Source organism: Myripristis murdjan, chromosome 13 (genome assembly GCF_902150065.1).
Source record: "Myripristis murdjan chromosome 13, fMyrMur1.1, whole genome shotgun sequence".
NCBI lineage: Eukaryota > Metazoa > Chordata > Actinopteri > Holocentriformes > Holocentridae > Myripristis > Myripristis murdjan.
This window is the reverse complement of record NC_043992.1, coordinates 12,934,914-12,952,643: the sequence shown is the minus strand read 5'-3', so window position 1 is coordinate 12,952,643 and position 17,730 is coordinate 12,934,914. Positions and strand designations below refer to the sequence as shown.

General features: G+C 41.3%; 2 protein-coding genes across 5 annotated transcripts in view; one reads left to right on the top strand and one right to left on the bottom strand.

Moving 5' to 3' along the window:
* ecel1 (endothelin converting enzyme-like 1) overlaps positions 1–1,904 on the top strand; it is a 42,243-nt gene extending 40,339 nt beyond the window's left edge. Inside the window, exon 18 of the mRNA XM_030067946.1 lies at positions 218–1,904. Coding sequence (XP_029923806.1) covers positions 218–317 — 100 coding nt within the window. The 3' untranslated portion in view covers positions 318–1,904. The remainder of the gene's footprint in view (positions 1–217) is intronic.
* ccdc150 (coiled-coil domain containing 150) lies at positions 1,483–17,710 on the bottom strand. 4 transcript variants are annotated; one of them, XM_030067942.1, is made up of 22 exons: positions 17,690–17,710; positions 16,426–16,926; positions 15,459–15,637; positions 14,721–14,789; positions 14,494–14,610; positions 14,286–14,415; positions 13,224–13,267; positions 13,030–13,122; positions 12,210–12,317; positions 11,981–12,105; positions 10,474–10,651; positions 10,320–10,388; positions 9,608–9,700; positions 9,376–9,444; positions 9,138–9,218; positions 7,840–8,009; positions 7,308–7,401; positions 6,810–6,958; positions 6,587–6,713; positions 5,801–5,992; positions 4,686–4,772; positions 1,483–2,093 (listed from the first exon to the last, which is right to left on the bottom strand). In XM_030067942.1, exons 2-22 carry the CDS (start codon positions 16,790–16,792, stop codon positions 1,947–1,949), a joined length of 2,688 nt encoding a protein of 895 aa, XP_029923802.1. In that variant the 5' UTR covers positions 16,793–16,926; positions 17,690–17,710; the 3' UTR covers positions 1,483–1,946. The 4 variants fall into 4 exon arrangements, with proteins under 4 accessions (XP_029923802.1, XP_029923804.1, XP_029923803.1 ...); XM_030067944.1 differs by having other exon boundaries at positions 13,030–13,101; XM_030067943.1 differs by lacking the exon at positions 17,690–17,710 and having other exon boundaries at positions 4,686–4,769; positions 16,426–16,792.
* Between the last annotated feature and the right edge of the window lie 20 nt (positions 17,711–17,730).

Here is a 17,730-nt window from a genome sequence, read left to right as displayed (position 1 = left end):
GAGAGAGAGACTACCAACTACAAAGGAGTTATAGTGGTTATATAGTGCCTTGGCATAATTCCTGTGACATCAATTCATAAATACGACCACCAGGACTACAAGGCCAACTGCCCACATACAGTACGCACAAAAACACACACCTCACATGATGTCTGCCAACACATCACACAAACTCAGCCCTCTTACCGGTCCGTCCTCGCTTCCTCTCCCCCTGCAGAGTGATCGGCAGCGTTTCCCAGTTCGACGAGTTTGGCCGTGTGTTTCACTGTCCAAAGGGTTCTCCCATGCACCCTGTCAACAAATGCTCCGTATGGTGACCTCTCCACTATGCCTGGTGACCCGGGGATGACCTTTGACACCTTCACAGCCATGACCTGACCTGCATCTCATCCTTTATAATTCACAGCTCATGGCACACAGTACACAGCCCTCCTTTCTTGCCTGTCAAGGAGTGAGAGGCATCAGACATAATCAGAGATATATGAGTAAACAGTTGTCCACTGGTAACCCAATCTACCAAGTTAAATCATGGTACACATAACTATTTATCATGTATATATTATTTGATTATATATATTTTTCTATGTTTAGATTTACAGTTATTTTCAAATCATCTATTTTTGTATTTTAGCAGATGTATCATTATGCATAAGTTTCATATGCTATTTGTTTCTGAACTGAACATGTTTTCTCGGTAGTTTCTCTTTTGCATAGCATAAACTAGAAAACTGTTTTCAAGGTATAGAATAGGGATTTGGAGTAGGAAGACAAAGCGAGCAGCTCTGGAGTAAGCATTACAAGAGACAGTAGGGGCTTGGGGGTTGAGCGATTTTACATCCTGAAGTGAAATGGACAAGGACCAATTTAAAATGAACTGGAATCGGTTGCACCCTTCTGCCTGCCAATATTTTGGTGTACTTTTTTTTTCTATTTGGGAATGGATTTCTTGATGCAATGCTGCCCTCTTGTGGCTAACGAGGAGAAATGGTCACTGTTGAAACCTCATGAAGTCTCATTTGCCTGCATCAGCCTCTTGTTACTGTGAGTGTTTGTATGGTTTTTAAGATGTCGATTTTTGTAAGAGGTGAACTCATGGTGATGTTTTTCTCAGGATTTGTAGCAAAGTGCGGCGTCTAAAGGAGAATGGTATCTACAGTATGTGGCTGTCTGTATGTACGTTCATCTCTGATGAGGTAACTGGTATAAAAAAGCGACGCTGGACTTTTTTGAAAAAGCCTGTGCGGATCCCACTCCACAGTTTGTTTCAATTCTAATGTGTCTGGCATGAAGAGAAATGTTTTACCTCCATGGAATTTACGCCATGATCAATAACCTGGACCCTATTGGACAACTTGATTTAAGAGCTCTTTCTATTGGAAGTCAAAGAACCACAGCAATTGGATTACTTAAACCCCAGCGTTTCCTGATGAACTCTGAATAACCTTAACACAGACCAGGAGTAAAGTGAAATGGAGAGCAAGGTCACATTGTATATTCAGTCATTCATCAAAAAAACAAAAAACAAAAAACAGAAACCAACACTATGTACATAATAATGTGCAAATATGGTAGATGGAAAACCATACATTTGTACACAGCACTATTGAAAAATTTTACTTTTGTATAAAGAATCTACAGGTACAAAGCGTCTTTGTACAGCTGAAAAGTATATTAGATGTTATGGTTGTACAGTTTGTTTTAATGAGAGTGCATGTTCCCCACCCCGAGGTTCAAAACTGGCTGGCACAAAACTCAGATTCACAAATTCTGAAGACACATAAACACACACAGACGTCTGGCGACCCAGCTGCTAATTCACACGTGGCTGCTACTTCCTCCTCCTTGTTGGTGTCCGTTCAATGTTTTGAATAAATCCATGGGATCACATTTACTTTTCTGCAGCATAGCGTGTGTGTGTCATACATTATTTCTCTGTGTGTATATGATTATGAGTGCGAGCGTGTGAGCAGCAGTGTTCCTCCAGGCTTGTGTCCTCCAGCAATGCGAGCCAGTTCTCTCTTGGTCTCCCACCGCTGGATGGTAGAGGCCCATCTCTCCCATTCTGCCTCCCGCTCACTTGAAGCCTGCAAAGCCTGACAGAGATCAAGTAGCTCACTTACAATGCAACATCAGCATGCACTACAAATCTGGATCAACTGTTCATGGAGCTGGTGCATAAAAGACAACGGCCCTTCCCAAGGTGAAATATGTGCCCAGCATCTTCTTTGCCTCTTTCCCAACTATCCCAAATTTGCCAAAGTTGATGCTGATCATGAACGCTTTGCATTTTGGGATTGGTGAAGAGTTGGTAACACTTTAATTGAAGTGCACTGTGGCACTTTACAGGTGGATTAAAAGGTTGTTAAAAGGGACGACAGAATCATCATTAACATCAGAAAATGTAATTCAGTATTATGTCACTAACCACACAGTTGCTCCATGAAATATTCAGCAGCCTTATTGTTTTGTTTTTGTCTTTATAATATTATGTCCTAATAAAATGCATTGTTATTTTTGAATCAAGTAATCACCACCTCAAGTAAAGTGTTACCAGCCAGCATGAAGGCTGCCATCTTCATGTATGGTCCATTACATTACTGTGCTGCGATCAAGACAGCTCACAAAAAACAAGCTGCAAGTTAAAAATGAACTGAACAGCGCCAAACTCGGAAATTACAGGTCGGAAATTTGGGTGTCATTTCAGAGCTCTGATTTATCCGGATTGATGTCAGTGATGGCATCAAATGTGACGGCGTTCTTTGTCAACAGTAAGAATGGGACTGTTATGAAAGTATTTGCTGACATTTTATCCCATAATAAACCAATAATATTTAGCTGTGATTATAGCGATATGAAATTTAACAGCTGTTTTACCATCTGTCTTTGTTTTGTTACTAGCACCACACTGTGTAGCACAGTGCACTCACAACGAAGCTACCATAAGTTTTTAATGTTACAAGCCATCTCTAACAAACTTCCTTCTCACATCCATGTTTCCCCCTGAGTTAATCTGATGTCAGAGGTCAGAGTAACTCCAGGTTGGAGTTACAAATTCGGAGTTGTTTTTGAACGCATTAGTGATTTTGTTGCAGTGCAGAACAGAACAAATCAATCCCAGATAAGAAACTGAAGTCTGACCTCACTTCCTGTCTAGGTCTGAATCACTGTGATCCATGTCGGTGTACAGTAACAACTGTTGGCTCGAGGCCGCTCTGTTTGCGCAACTTGGGGCCCCCCATCCTACACCTCTGTAGGGCTAATCCTTTATCCTTCCTTGCTAATCCCTTTTCACAACTTCCTTAGAATCCTAGAGTGGAGCAACTCCATTACAGCTGCACGGCTGAACCTGTTGTAGCACATCAAGAATTTCCGCTGAATTTCTGCAGCGGTGTGATAAAACAAAGACCTTCTATAAACAAGGTTTTTCAAGGTTCATTAGTGGGTTTCCACAGGAGTTCAGGGTGTAATCAGTTCAGTGGAAACCTTCATCTCCAAACACCATCATTCAAGAGCTGAGAAAACAGGCTTGTTGACAATGAATTTTAGAGAGTATGCACTCAATCCATTGAGAAGCATGTAATCCTTTATTTAAAGTCAAAACATGAAAATCACAGAAACTGTCACACTACAGTGACATTAACTAAGGGGTCACTGCAGCATCAGAAGAGGCTTTTATGAAATAAGTAAGCTTTCTACACTGTCTATCCATACAGGCTCAGCCAGACGCATTTGATTGGGAACATCGGTATATCCACCATACAAGTGAAAACAGTCCTTGCTCTTTTAAAGCCTCACAAGGGACAAACATTTAGCCAGAAGTGCTTTTAGAGCTTAATAGCTCTCTGAAAGCCTGCAGGGAACTAAATATTTGATAAGATAATGATGGGCTTAAAGCCTTATTGCTCCACATCAGAAAAGGAGAGGCTCATAAATGAATGTAAAGACAGTTTTGAGCTGATTTGCTGCGTACCTTTTACTGACTAGCTCTATGCCTCCAGTGTTCTTCCAGTCATTGATGAAACTGAGTTAACAGATAGCTCACTGCCACAGAGCCAGGCTGAAAGAGTTAGTTTTAGAGGAAAAAACATCTCTTGTATGAAGTAGTTTTTAGGACATCCTCAGCTTCTGATGTCAGACATCAGACAAAGCGACACTTTTCCACAGACTAAGAGACTTCAGACTTAGTCTAAGGTCTGGTGTGACTGGACATCACACAAAACTCCATCAGACAAAACTGTCTTAGACAAAATGGTAACATTCCCTCAAACTGTGGTAAAATTCAGACTCTCTCTGAGTTGGGATGTCACAAATTTCCCATTCTTCATCAGCTGGTAAGAGCAAGCAAATTTGATGCCTCACCTATGATAATGTGTGATGCTGTAAGAATGCAATTTTCCATCTTTGTCTATGGCAAGAGAACCCACTCGCTGCTAATTAAGAGACCATCTAAAAACTAAATAAATGACAATGGAAAAAAGCAAAAAAAAAAAATGGAAGACAAAACTTAATAAAGTTCTGTGTTTTACACATGGATATACTTTCAGCAACTCAGGTCTGAGGATGTCCTCAAATGTACAGCATAATCTTATCATTTGCAACACTTAACAAAACTTCAGTATAACCAGGAAGGATCAGTGTTATGAAAGTAAAAACTGAAGCTTCACACTGTCACTGTGTGGCCTCACCTGCTGAGACTCTGTCCTGGCCTCTTGGAGCTTACTGTTGGTTTCTTCTTTCTCTTGCAGCTTCTTGACGCTTTCCTCCAATATCTGCTGAAAGCACAGCAAACTGACTGTCTACGGAGACTCAGGATGACCAAGACATCCAAGTATCAAACAATTCAAAAATATTGCAGCCAGTGATTTTCGTTCACCAATGATCATCAATAAATCAGTAACAGGTGCATTTTTTTTTTTTTTTTTGCATGGAGAGATAAATCTTGTGAATGCCGATTGGTTTTACAAATCCTCCTGTTCTGGCTTTCACAACTGTTGAGGTACACTGCTGTGACTGGCTGCCAAGTGAGCCTCAACACCAAAGCAAATAAATAAATAAGCAAAAAAAAAAAAAAAAAAAAGATGGGGCTATGAGGCCAGGCACCAGTTTGAAAGATGCTTTCTGAAGTGTGGCCCCATTTGGCCCCAAGACGACGCAGCTTCAACTATTGTGAAAGGAAAACAACCGACCCTCCCACATCAAGTAACTCCGCTAGCATGACGCAGCAGCAAGTGCCATGTTACTTTGTGAAAAGAGAAAAAAAAAATTATCCCATGTTGATTTAATGAAATAACAATCCGGACTGTGGATGCTGTAGTTGAAGCGTTGCTCATCAATGTCACTGAGACAGATCTCACTTGTAACTTGTGAACTTTATATGTAATTCCATGGAAGTGCACTTGTGTTCAAGACTGATGCTTCGGTGCCTCCCTGTGGTAAAAATATAAACTGAATTTGAAGTTGAACACTGAAGAGACCATCATCACAGCAGCCATTTTGACGTGAAATAGCAGGTAAACATAGGTGACAATACTGTAGGCGTGAGTATTGGTGCTTTCTAAAAATATTTATGATTTACATGGATATGAGGAACACGCAGACAGAGATAAATAACAGCCCAGCGAGAACAGTCTAATAAATTCAGAAAACTGATGACATTAATAACACCTGTGTTTACCTGCTGTTTCATGTTGAAATGAAATTAAATGCCCCGACCTTAGTGGTATGTTGATTTTCCAACTCTTTTAACATTTTGCCGCTACTGTCCATATTGTCTACATTGTGTAACGCATAAGAACACTACCTTGACTCTCTCGGAGTTGTCCAAAGTAGCTCTGTTCTCCACTTGCTGCTTCAGCCGGCTCTTCTGCTCCCTTATACGAGCTTTCTGATTGGACACAATCCTCTCCAGCTCTGTCACTCGCTGTCGCAGCTCCCAGTTCGCCCTGGACAAGTCGCCTGACCTGGCCGACGAATCTTCGTAAGACTTTCTCAGCTGGGGGAGGAAACACAGACATTAGTATTACCACAGACAAATGAGATAATAATCAGTGTTGAGCTTGTGGCTATGAATTGGTGTCCGTCCATCACACAAACAGATTCCAGACAGATGCTCAGATTCCTACCAATTTTTTTTTATTGGGAACAACTGGCTAACTTTTTGCACCCCTTGGTCAAAAGGTGGCACTATAGCAGGCATGGCATATCACACAAAGGCTCAGGTTAGTGTAACACCACACAATTTGCACCACACATGGTTGACAAAATGTTTACTTGTTTGATTTTATTTGAACTGAGTTCAAATATTTTTTTTTTTTTTTTTAAAGGTTTTGCATAAGACAATATAAAACAGATATTTTTATTGATAACTATTATTGACTTTGAAACTCTAATTATTACATCACTTTACTCATAAAGATATACTGTTTAAATATTTTATCATCCAACTCCAATAACCAACACAGCACATTTCAGTTTGTTTGATTTGGTAAATTCGTTTGAAAATGCACCAAATCTCGCAGCTTACGCAATCTTCCGGTAAAGCTAAAGGTCGACCGGATAATGAATCTATAACTGTCTCATGCTGTACCTCTGATATTTCGCGATGCAATGCCCTCACGGAGGATAAGTTGTCGTCACTAGCTCGATGCTTTAGCAAGTCCAGCTCCTTCGATAAACAACCAATCTTTGTCTGAGCCTTGTGTAGCTCCTCCTCTCTGCAACACATGATGAGGATCCAAAAAACAAGTCATAAGCATATGAAGATAAATGATATGTACATATGATTACTCACACAAACACAGTTCCTGTACCTGAGTGTGATGGTAAGCCGGTGCTGGTCTCTGGCCTGCTCCAGTTTGGACTGCAGACTGCTGCTGGTGGACACCGCCTGCTCCAAACTCTTAGCCAGCCTCTTATTGTCCACCTTGGCTGTGTCCAAGGCCTTCCGCGAAGACTTCAGCTGCAGGGTTCACACATATACACACATAGACACCTGTTGCTTTATTGTATAATCTGTTATTCATTATTGCTTATAAATCTGACACTGAAAACACACAGTTTGAAAGGCAAATTACATGCACAACCAGTACTAATGTCAATGATCTCGAGGGTTAGAGCAAGCTTTTTTTGTTTGTTTGTTTATCATTAAAAATCAGGTATCATTATTATTAATTTTATTATTTTTGTAACAAACCAGCTCTCTCCAAGAAATATTTGTATACTTGATGTATATATGATATAAAATTCAAAGCCATCATATTCCCATGTGTGTGAGCGTTTGGTCAAGAAATTATAGAAATGAAAGTTACAGCTTTGTTGTTCTTGGAGTGAGTAGAGCTTAGGAGCTCCTGGAGTTTGTCCACCTTTGCCTGGTGTTTCCGGATCTCTCTCTGAGTCTGCAGCCTGCGTATAGAGGGACGGAAAGCATGGCATGACATAAAATGACATGATATGACATGAGCTACTGAGCATAAACTGATCAACATCTCTATTATCACGTTGTACATATTTGTATTAATTTAGTGGAATATCTTATCTATTTTTCCCCCACTCAGTGCTGGAATTCATATTTATTTCTGTCATGCATTTTTACCTAGTATTTTCCAGGCAATGATAATTCTGCAATATTTAATTATCCTCATTCTTCGCTATGTTTTCTTTGCTGTATCCTATTAGTGTTTTGTTGCTGCAATGACCCAGTTTCATTCAAGCTTATCTTATAACTAATACACATGCATACAGGTTCACTCAGACATGGGATTCACTGAGACAGCTGTACACACTTAATCTGTAAATCTACATTCCACACACAAACAGCCAGTCAACCCGCGCAGCTCTGACCTGTCCCTCCTGAGCGTGAGCAGCTCCTGCTCCGGCCGGCCCAGCTCCTCCTGCAGAGTCTGGCTGCCGAGTTGGAGTCTGCTGTGGGAGGCCAGGATGTTTTCCAGCGTCTGACTGACAACACTCCCTCCTGAACCACAGACTCCCTGCCAGGCCTGCAGCTCACTCAACTACAGCACAAAGCAAAGGGACATTGTTACTGACTGTCTTAATTAGGGTTAGTGACAGGGTGAGACAGGGGACAGTAAAGATGGACATAAATATTAGGGGGGGCTTTGTTCTCTGCTGTGCACTGAGGAATTTAAGTTTAGGCTGAATTATTCGTTTTGGTTAATATCTAACCAGCTTGTATCTGTGTGTATCTTAGGTTCACACAGTGGCCAAAAGTGACCCAATTGTGACTTTTTTTCCTCACATCTTTTTGCCTGGACTATTCGTGTTCATCTTTGTATGCAACCTGTATCTGACATTGGTATGGACAGATCTCTGCCATAACCCAGGATATGTACATTTACAACAAGCATGCTGCTGAACAACAAAAAATGTCATTTGCACGAAAATCTTTAATGAAATAAAGGTGCAGGCATTCATTTCTAGTAGCAGTAGAATAGTAAATAATAGAATAGTAATAATGCTGAGATAACAGTGGTGTGGTGGCAGTCCGTCAGCAGCTGTTCAGGCTGATGGCAAGAAGGCAAAAAAAATGGAATGGCTTGGTCATATTCATTCACTGATATATATATATATATATATATATATATATAGAGAGAGAGAGAGAGAGAGAGAGAGAGAGAGAGAGAGAGAGAGAGAGAGAGAGAGAGAGAGAAAGAGAGAGAGAGAGGGAGAGATAGAGAGAGAGAGAGAGAGAGAGAGAGAGAGATCACTCATATATATATACATTCACTCGTCATATTCAGTGTGGGTATGTTTTTTTGTTCTTTTTTTTAGCTGTTCATACTGGCATAAGAGGATCACATCTGTGTCAGATATAAGAAAAAAAATCAGGTCTAGTCTTTTATTGGCTTTCTGAACATTACAGTGACAAAGTTACTTAACAGAGAGTTCCGGATGTCTACAGCAATGTGCTTCTAATAATTTTTCACATTTCATGAAGTGAAAAGCCACTTCTGTCATATATAATGCCACAAGTACAACCTGCCCCCAAGAAATGGAAAGAATGAACTCTAACACATGGTAATAACAATGTGGCTCATGGTAGTTAATAAAAAACTTTTTAAATTCCACAGTAAGTCAAGCATCAGCATAAAAAAAAATCTGTGTCAGCATTTCTCCCCAACCTTGTCCCTTTTGTGTTGAGGAGCGGCAGTATCAGCCCGCTTTAAAGCTGTCAGCTCCTCCTGCAGCTCATCCACTCTGCTCTGAAATCACACAGTTAACACAATCAAATGAGGGAGCCGAGCAACACTGCAAAAACTGGTGTGTGTGTGTGTGTGTGTGTGTGTGTCTGTGTGTGTGTGTGTGTGTGTGTGTGTGTGTGTGTATATGTGTGTGTGTGTGTGTATGCGTCTGGTGTACCTGTAGCTTGCCTTTTTCATAAGCCAGCTTGTTGTTGTTGTCAGTTAGTTCCCTCAGCATCTGTTCCTGCTGCTCACACACACACACACACACACACACACACACACACAGAAATACATAAAACCTGATGAACAGAAATGTAGAAAGTCAACACTAGAGCAGATAACAAGGAGACGACTATTGATAAATAAGATGATGATGATGATGATGATGATGATAAGCTGCCTCTCACCTGTTGCGTATCTATGGCGGCCATCTTTCCCATGAGTCTCCTGTTCTCCTCCTCCTGCCTCTGTAAGGCTGAGCTCAGAGACTCCCCCTCCCGCTGTCAACATGGGACATTGAGAAGGCTAAAAACTGTCAGCAACTGATGATACAACTTCTGAGAATATGCTGATATGAAAACTGTGCAATAGGATTAGACTGTCATGGGTTTTTGAAAGCGGATACCAGTACTGATATTTTTGGGATGAACCAGCCAATAGTTGATCAAAGGCCAATAATATATTAAATCAGTTTATATCAGCAAGAGGTGAAACGATATAGAGTTGCAGTTTGGGCCTAAGTATTTTTCCCATTTATTTTCGCCATACAGTTTTACTGTGAACTACAACCAGAATGTGACACAACACAGATTCACAGTCTTATGGATAAATAACTGAAACTACAGGGTTATGTTATGGCCATTGCTTCTAAATCATTCAGCTTTGTTTGTGAGAAACTACATTTTTTTTTTCAGGTCAGTGTCAAATGGCACCAAATACTAGGCCTACATCACTGAGCCATAACTATGATGAAGAGGCCTTGTTACTTGTTTACACTGATGATTCAACCGAGAGAGCTTTATGCCTTTCCAAGTATATGGAAATGCTGGAAAATCCGTAACCTCACTCCACCCAAAATAAATTCCTCCCACTATGCAACTCTATGTCAGTTAATCCTACCTTGGCCTCACTAAGCTGGGTCTCCAGAGCGCTCTTCTCACCCTCTAACTTGGTGACAACCAGGCACAGCTGGTGGTAAGAGAGAAAGGAATTTATTGTGGGACACAGACACAGGACTATCCAACATGCAGACATGATGAAAACCATTCTGTACTTCATTCTTTGAGCCCTGCCGCTCCTTCCTCATGGCTTCTTCCTGTCTTCGGGCCGTGCTCAGCTCCCCCCGCAGCCTCTCGATTGTGCACTCCAGCAGCTCCTTCTGAGTGACAGCTGTCTCCTGACCGATGGAGGAGCTCTGCAGGAGCTGAGCGTGCTCGGCCTTCAGCTTCTCCCTGAAGATTCATAAGATTTCACACATAAAACAAGTGCAACCACCAATTTTTCCTTTTTTTTTTTTGCAAGGGTTTGACATGCATTTTGGAAGACTGATACTGATACTGATATTTTTGGATTGAAGCTGCCAATATCACTGATCAATATCCTTTACTTTGACCATTTTTATGCAAAAAATTTCCACACAGTTACAAATGTGCAGTGTTCCTTCCAGAAATGCATTCTTGCCAGGGTGCAAAAGCCTCTGAAACACCATTTAGACCCCAATGAGACACTGAAATGCTCTATTGAAAACCAGACAAATGAAATTCTTTTAGTTGTGTTAGCAGCTCAGTAAGGCAGGATGAGGCAAGTTTCATGGGCAAATATTAAAACACAGTAGGTAATCTAGTTTCTGGAGAAGAACCGATTGCGCTAAATCAGCTGAAACAAGTCTTCTGAAGACTTTGTTCAAGCAGCTTCTTTCATCAACTCCATTGTTTGGACAGCAGGCTAAAAGCTGGCACCCACACTGGTACATGTCATGGGAATGAGGAGATAGGGGAGGAAATGTAGTAATGTTATTTTAGTGGGACTTATCTGGAGATTAAAAGGTTTCATGTTTATGATTTCACACTGATGTAAATGACAGGATTTTCATAAATTTTCTGTGTACTCTTTAATGTGCCGCAAAACCTGCTGTTTACATGACACGCTAAGAGATCGAAATCTTTCTGTGCACAGAAATATTTTGAACAAAGACGCGGAAATATTTTTAAAGTCTCCAAATCTGATTAAAAATGTGGATCTTTCATGTATGTTAATCTGACTTATTTTTATAAGCTAATTAGCTTGGCTGCCAATTATCATATAAATGTAATTTTATCTTGAAGGCATCAAGACAAATTTAGATGACATTTCTGTGATCCCTGAGGGAAAATTTGTCATTGAGCAGCACAAAAAAGTTAAAGGATTCAGCAAAGGAGGATAGAATTGAAATCCCATTATAGCAATCAGGGGTATTTAAACATATTACAACCATTATACAACCTGTTGTATAATGATCAATAAACATCCTTGTATCCTTGTATCCTTGCATCCAACAATTTCAACAAGGCGGCCTATTAAGTAGAAACGCATAGATGAAAGTGTGAAAAAACAAGAATGACAGCATGAGGACAGAGTGCAAAATAGCAACAGTAATAGAGATCAATAAGAGACTCCAACAGCTCTAATTCTAACACACAACGCATTTCAACATTGCTGTTTTTTTCCTCGTTCTCTGGTTTTAGTGGTTAGAAGTGTAATGTTTGATGGTAACATGTAAAAAGCCAATCGAAGAGACTCACAGCTCCATTTGAAGGCTAACTTTGTGTGACAGCGCCACCTGCAGTTCAGCTTGGATATTACGTCTGGCTGCCTCCAACAGCAGGTCTTGCTCTTGCAGCTGCTTGACCACACGACTCCTCTCAGCCTGAAAGAGAGAGGCACGGGTTGGTGGAACATGTGTGTGTCTTTGTATGTGCGTGTGTGTATGTGTGTGTGTGAGTGTGTGTGTGTGTGTGTGTGTGTGTGTACCTTTAAGCTGGTTTGATGTTCAGACTGTTGCTTTGCATTCTCTGCAGTGAGCAAGCGCAGGGCAGAGCTCAGCTCAGAGCACTGACTCTCCAGCTGATTATTCAGGGCCTGTTCATAGCAATTTAAAATTGACTGCAGGGCATTAGACATTAGTACAGTGCATCAGTGTTGCATTACACTTAGTGAGAGATCTGACCAAAAGGAGGAGACGGAGTCCACATTGTGGTGAAATATGCTCATTAGTTGCTCCGTGCTCCCTGGGCTGCTAATCCACAATACTGTACTTTTATGTCTCCATTCACTACGGCAGCAAAAGCAGCCCCAAAATAACACTTTAGCACATAAATAGACACAAAATGTGGATTATGCCAATAGAAAAAGCAGCAAATTGCAGTACCCATTCTTTGAAGAAATTAAACAGCTCTCTTCTTGTTGTTTCCCTTGTTGTTCTCTTGTTATTTGAATTGGAAAATAGATCCGGCAGGTGACATCTGCAGAAAACTTCTGCAAATTAAACTTGTGACAGGAAAAAATGCTCTGATAGTACTTTCAAACATAATTACAATTATGCGATAGCTGTTCTGCTGTGGAAGTGAATAATTGCAGCAGCCCAGGGGAGAACAACGCAAATAATGAGGATATTTCATCACCATGTGGACTTATATAATGCCCAAATAACTATGCAACCCAACACTCTACCAAAGTTCAAGTTTGCTGTAAGGAGCAGGTTTTATGTGACACTCACATAACTAGTCTTGTTAAGATTGAGATTTCTTGCAGTGAAGGAAATACTTTTGCATGGTAAAGTAAAGCTACTGACCTGGACTTTGTCTGCAGCAGTTCTCAGCTCCCCACCCTCTTTCTGAAGTTTACTATTCTCCGTCTGCTGTTTCTGAAGGGCCAGACGAACATTCTGAACACACATGCATACAATATTCACCAGTGGAAACGCAGGATAATCATACACATTACAGATGTGGACGTTTTCATTCATCGACTGCTCTTTCGACTTACTTTCAGTTCAGCTTTCAGCTCGGACACCAGGGAGTCCTTCGCCTCTGTGAAAGGCAGTTGGAAAAAAGCAAATCGCCATCTAAACATGGGCTACTGTAGAGTGTTGGGAAACAGTGCAAGTCATTTGTGTCAATCACAAACAGCCTCACATTAAAAACAAATACAAAACAGATCAACACATGACATATAATGCAACACATGCAAAGACAGACTATAGACAATGTGGTGCCTGAATTTTAGTTAGGCCAATTCACAGCAAAAAAAATCACCATCTTAACAAGTCATTTAGCCTCATCTTCAGTGTTAAAATTCTGGTTTTCATAAAAAAAGAGAAAAAATAATCTGCCAGTGGGGTAAAATAATCTCCCTTGTTTCCACAGCGGTTTCACTTGTTTTAAGAATATTTCTGAGAAGTACAAATTTGTTGAAACAAGGCAGAATAAGGCAGATCAACCCACTTGGATCAAGAAAATGGCACTTGATATATATATATATATATATATATATATATAAATCTCAGAATTCTGACAAGAGTTTTCATGTGAAAAGAGAAACAGCAGCTTTCTTCTCTATTTTCTGAATTAACTGAATCTAATTATCTTGTTAATTCAGAAAAACAGCACAAAAAAAATCATAAACTCAGGACAATATTTTTTTTCCTAAAAAAAATTCTCAGAATTCTGAGATAATTATCTTCTTAATTTAGAAAAACAGTGCATTTTTTTTTTATCTTGTTTTAAGAAAAAAAAGAGATTTTAAGACACTGTGAGACTAAATGACTTGTTAAGATGGAGATTTTTTTGGTGTAATACAAATTGCAAAATGCAGACTGGCTGGAGTGCCCTGGTGGCTCACCATGTAGAGCACATACCACCTAATACAGAGGCTGAGCCGCAGCAGCCGAGTTTTGAATCCAACCCAGACTCCTTGCCGCATGTCATCCTCTCTCTCTGCCCTGTCTTTCCTGTGTCTCTCCACTGTGACTGTCTAATAAAGCAGAAATGCCAAAAAAAATAATCTTAAAAAAAAAATGCAGACTGTGTATCCCACAGATATCCTGACCTGTCTGCTCTTGGAGCTGGTGACAGCGCTCCTGCAGCCTCCTGCCTGTGTCCTGCTCCTCCTGGAGCCGCCGCCGGCTGGTCTGCACCTCCACATACAAAGCCTGGTGGTCCGACTGCACCAGCTGAGCCTGGCAGACCAGAGACAGAGAGGATATCAGCCACTATTCAGATATTTTCATCCTTCTCAGACCTTTCTGAAAATTTACCTGACGTCTTTCCATCTCCACCGCTTTCTCCATCTCCTCAACCCGCAGGAGAAGCTCGCTGTGCGACTTCATCGCCTCAAAGGAGCAGGCAGACTCCTGGCACATCTGCTCTTTCATCTGACCAGCAGAAAAGTTTTGTTGAGACAGTAGCTTGGTGTTTACACAGTCGTGTTAGGCAGCGGGAAATGAGGCACAACGAGGTTCAATGAAGCAAAGGAATCAGTCACCTCCATCAGTTTTTCATTCATCTGCTCTTTGATGACCTTCAGCTCCTCAGCAGCCAAAGCCACATCCATCTGCCAGACACAATAGTACATGATCACAAAAAAACATTAATATGACTTACCACTGCAGTGCTCAATATACCACCGGACTCAGCTGGACTCGACGTTGAGAATGAAAAAGCAAGTTGAATCAGGAAAGCCAACAAGTATCAAAGATCCACAAAATCAAGCTGACGTAAAACTTGTTTGTTGTTACTATCAAGGTTGGGATGGTTGGCAGTGCCTTGGGTTCAGCGAGTGTTTTTTATTATTTTTGTTATTCCAAAACACACTACATACCAGAAAATGAGTTTTGAAAACCAGACATCTGAGCATGTTAAGTAATTGTAGAAGTCAACGGTATTGCTAAGCCAATATGACACAAATGATTCTAGCATTCTGATTCTGTTGTAGACTAGGACAAATCTTGCTGCCACTTTAATATTAGTTGAAATTAGTAGGAATGAAGCCCTAAACTCCCTTTTCACCTGTTCATGAATGTTCAGAGCAATAGTATGATGAAACACATGCAACACATGCGTATCCAGAGATGATGGATATCTCATTAAGTTTCCACACTTCAGGTTTCCAGGCCAGGCCAGGTTTCCACTTCTCTTGACATGCACAAGCTCAACTTTCTTCAAAATTAGTGTGAAGAAACTGTGGTTTTCTGTCTGTGTCATCACCCTTTAATATTCGTACCTTGGCAGCAGTAGCTACCTCCAGCATCTCCCCCAACCTCTGCAGCTCTGTGCGAGCCTCGTCTCTCTCCTGGCAGGCCTGCTCAAGCTGCTCCCTCAGCTTCATCGCCTCCCTCCTGGAGGCCCGCTGCTCCTCCTCACTCTCCTGCTGCAGCGCTGCAAGCTGCTGCTTGAGACCAGCTGCACCCGCAAAGAGGGAAAATTGCAAAAACACGGGAAGAACCAGTATCAGCATTTTGTGAAAAAGCCTCAAAGCAAGGATTTCTGCCACGCTGCCCACTCAGAGTCAGCTAATAATTTGCATTTATTTCATACACTATGACAAATCTGGGGGATATTTTCATGTCATATATCTTTTATTCATTTTATGTCTGTGTTCTTCTACTCAAGGCCTTATAATGCTAAAAGTTCATTTCCCACATACCTCGGCAGTCATTTGTCATTGCTGCACAACCGAACTTTGTTTTAACTGGCATAACTTTATTTTAAATTCTAGTGGAGATCTCAAAATTTCCAAAGATAGCAAATATGTCCTGCTGAATTCCAGGGAAATGTGTATAAAACAATGCACAAGACATGTAGATATTTTCTATTTGATGTGATGCTGCAGCCAGAAAACATGGGCATCGTGGGTTGGAATATTTCACCCAATACAAGTGTGATAGAGCTTCAATGAAGGTCCCAACCAGCAGGTAGAGATTATGTATGTGACACCATCATGTAATATGGAAAAAAAATTTAATTCAAACCTTGAAGTTGTTTAAGGCTGACTTTAGGGGGAAATTGGAGTTAAGGGGATTTATACATTCTAGTGTTGTTGATGTAGGTTGTGTTATTTTTAAACAGCTCCAATTTGTTCTATTCTTCTTTAAAAGCCTTTTCAGGTAATGACTGCTACAACATACAAATGTCCTCTCGGGAATTCATTCCATCTCATTCAGTTAACAGGATTATATATCAGCCACTACCTGTGTGAGAGGGATCCAGCTCTCTCTCAGTCTGCAGGCGGAACGTGGTGAGTTTGAGGGTCTGCAGCAGACTCTCCATGCGACACACCCGGCTCACCAGAGAGTCACACTGTCGCCACAGCGTGCTCTCACACCCGGCCTCCCTCATGAGGGCCTCACGTATCCTCAGGGGGGTCACAAGCCGATGGGAAGGGTTCGTTGTCTCCACAGTTCCCAGGAGCTGCTCCCTGGAAACTCCCAGTGAACTCATGTCACGGATGAGAGCTTCAGTCTGCTCCTCGGCCACCAGGAGGCGCTGGTGAAGGAGGGACAGAGCCTCTGAGGTTGTGGCCCCTGCACTGAGGTGGGGGATGGCTGGGCGAGACATTGCTGGACAGGGGTGTTGGGTGGGGTCAGGCTGGTGGGAGTAGGGATGTAGGGATGTTCAAAGTGTAATCACCCAAGTCAGTGCTCATTCCTCTCCTATTCAGCTGTTTCCATCCTGACCCTCTCTCTCATGCCCTGGAAAACCATGACAACTAAAGTTATTCAGTGAGGTAAATGGCATAATAAATTGCAGGTTAAGTTTGTCTTAAGACAAACATTAGGTGGCAACATCAGTTCACACTACATCCTTTATGGGTGCCGTTCTCATGTATGGAGAAAGCCAAAGTCCATTCTCCTCTACAGTTACAACATTAATTCTGTTTATTTAACATGGCCACGCTTTATGGCTACAACACATCATTTTAAGGCCTTTAATTGTTAGGAGACACTCTTCAATTCGGCACACACACAACACACCACGCACCGCTGACCCCAGTCAAAATTAGAAAAAGTGGTTCGCCTACTGTTTCCACACTCCTTCGAGTAAATATAACGGACTGTACACCGTTTTAGGCGAAACCATTTCCAAAAGCTGTAGTTTTATTAAAATAGGTGCCGCCGGGTGGATTGGTTATGTATGCCGAAATGGCCAGTAGACTGTAAGGATTTAGTAAACGTGTTAAGTTTACCGCCATTAGTGCGGTTGTTGATAAGCGAGGCTAAATAAAAGTGTGTTATTTTGGTAAACAGAGATAGGCGCGCATCGGAACAAATCACAGCAGCGGTGAGACTCGAATCGCAGGGGGACAAGAGCAAAACCAAACACTGAAGAAAGTATAAAACTGAAAAAAAATAATAATAATAATAACACTGGAAAGCACTGGTTAATTATTAAGACATTATAGCGAAGTTGTGGACAACGTTAAGACACACAGAGCCAGAAGACAGTAGTGTTTACCATGCGTGACCAGCCGTTACTTCCTGCCGCTGTCTCCATAG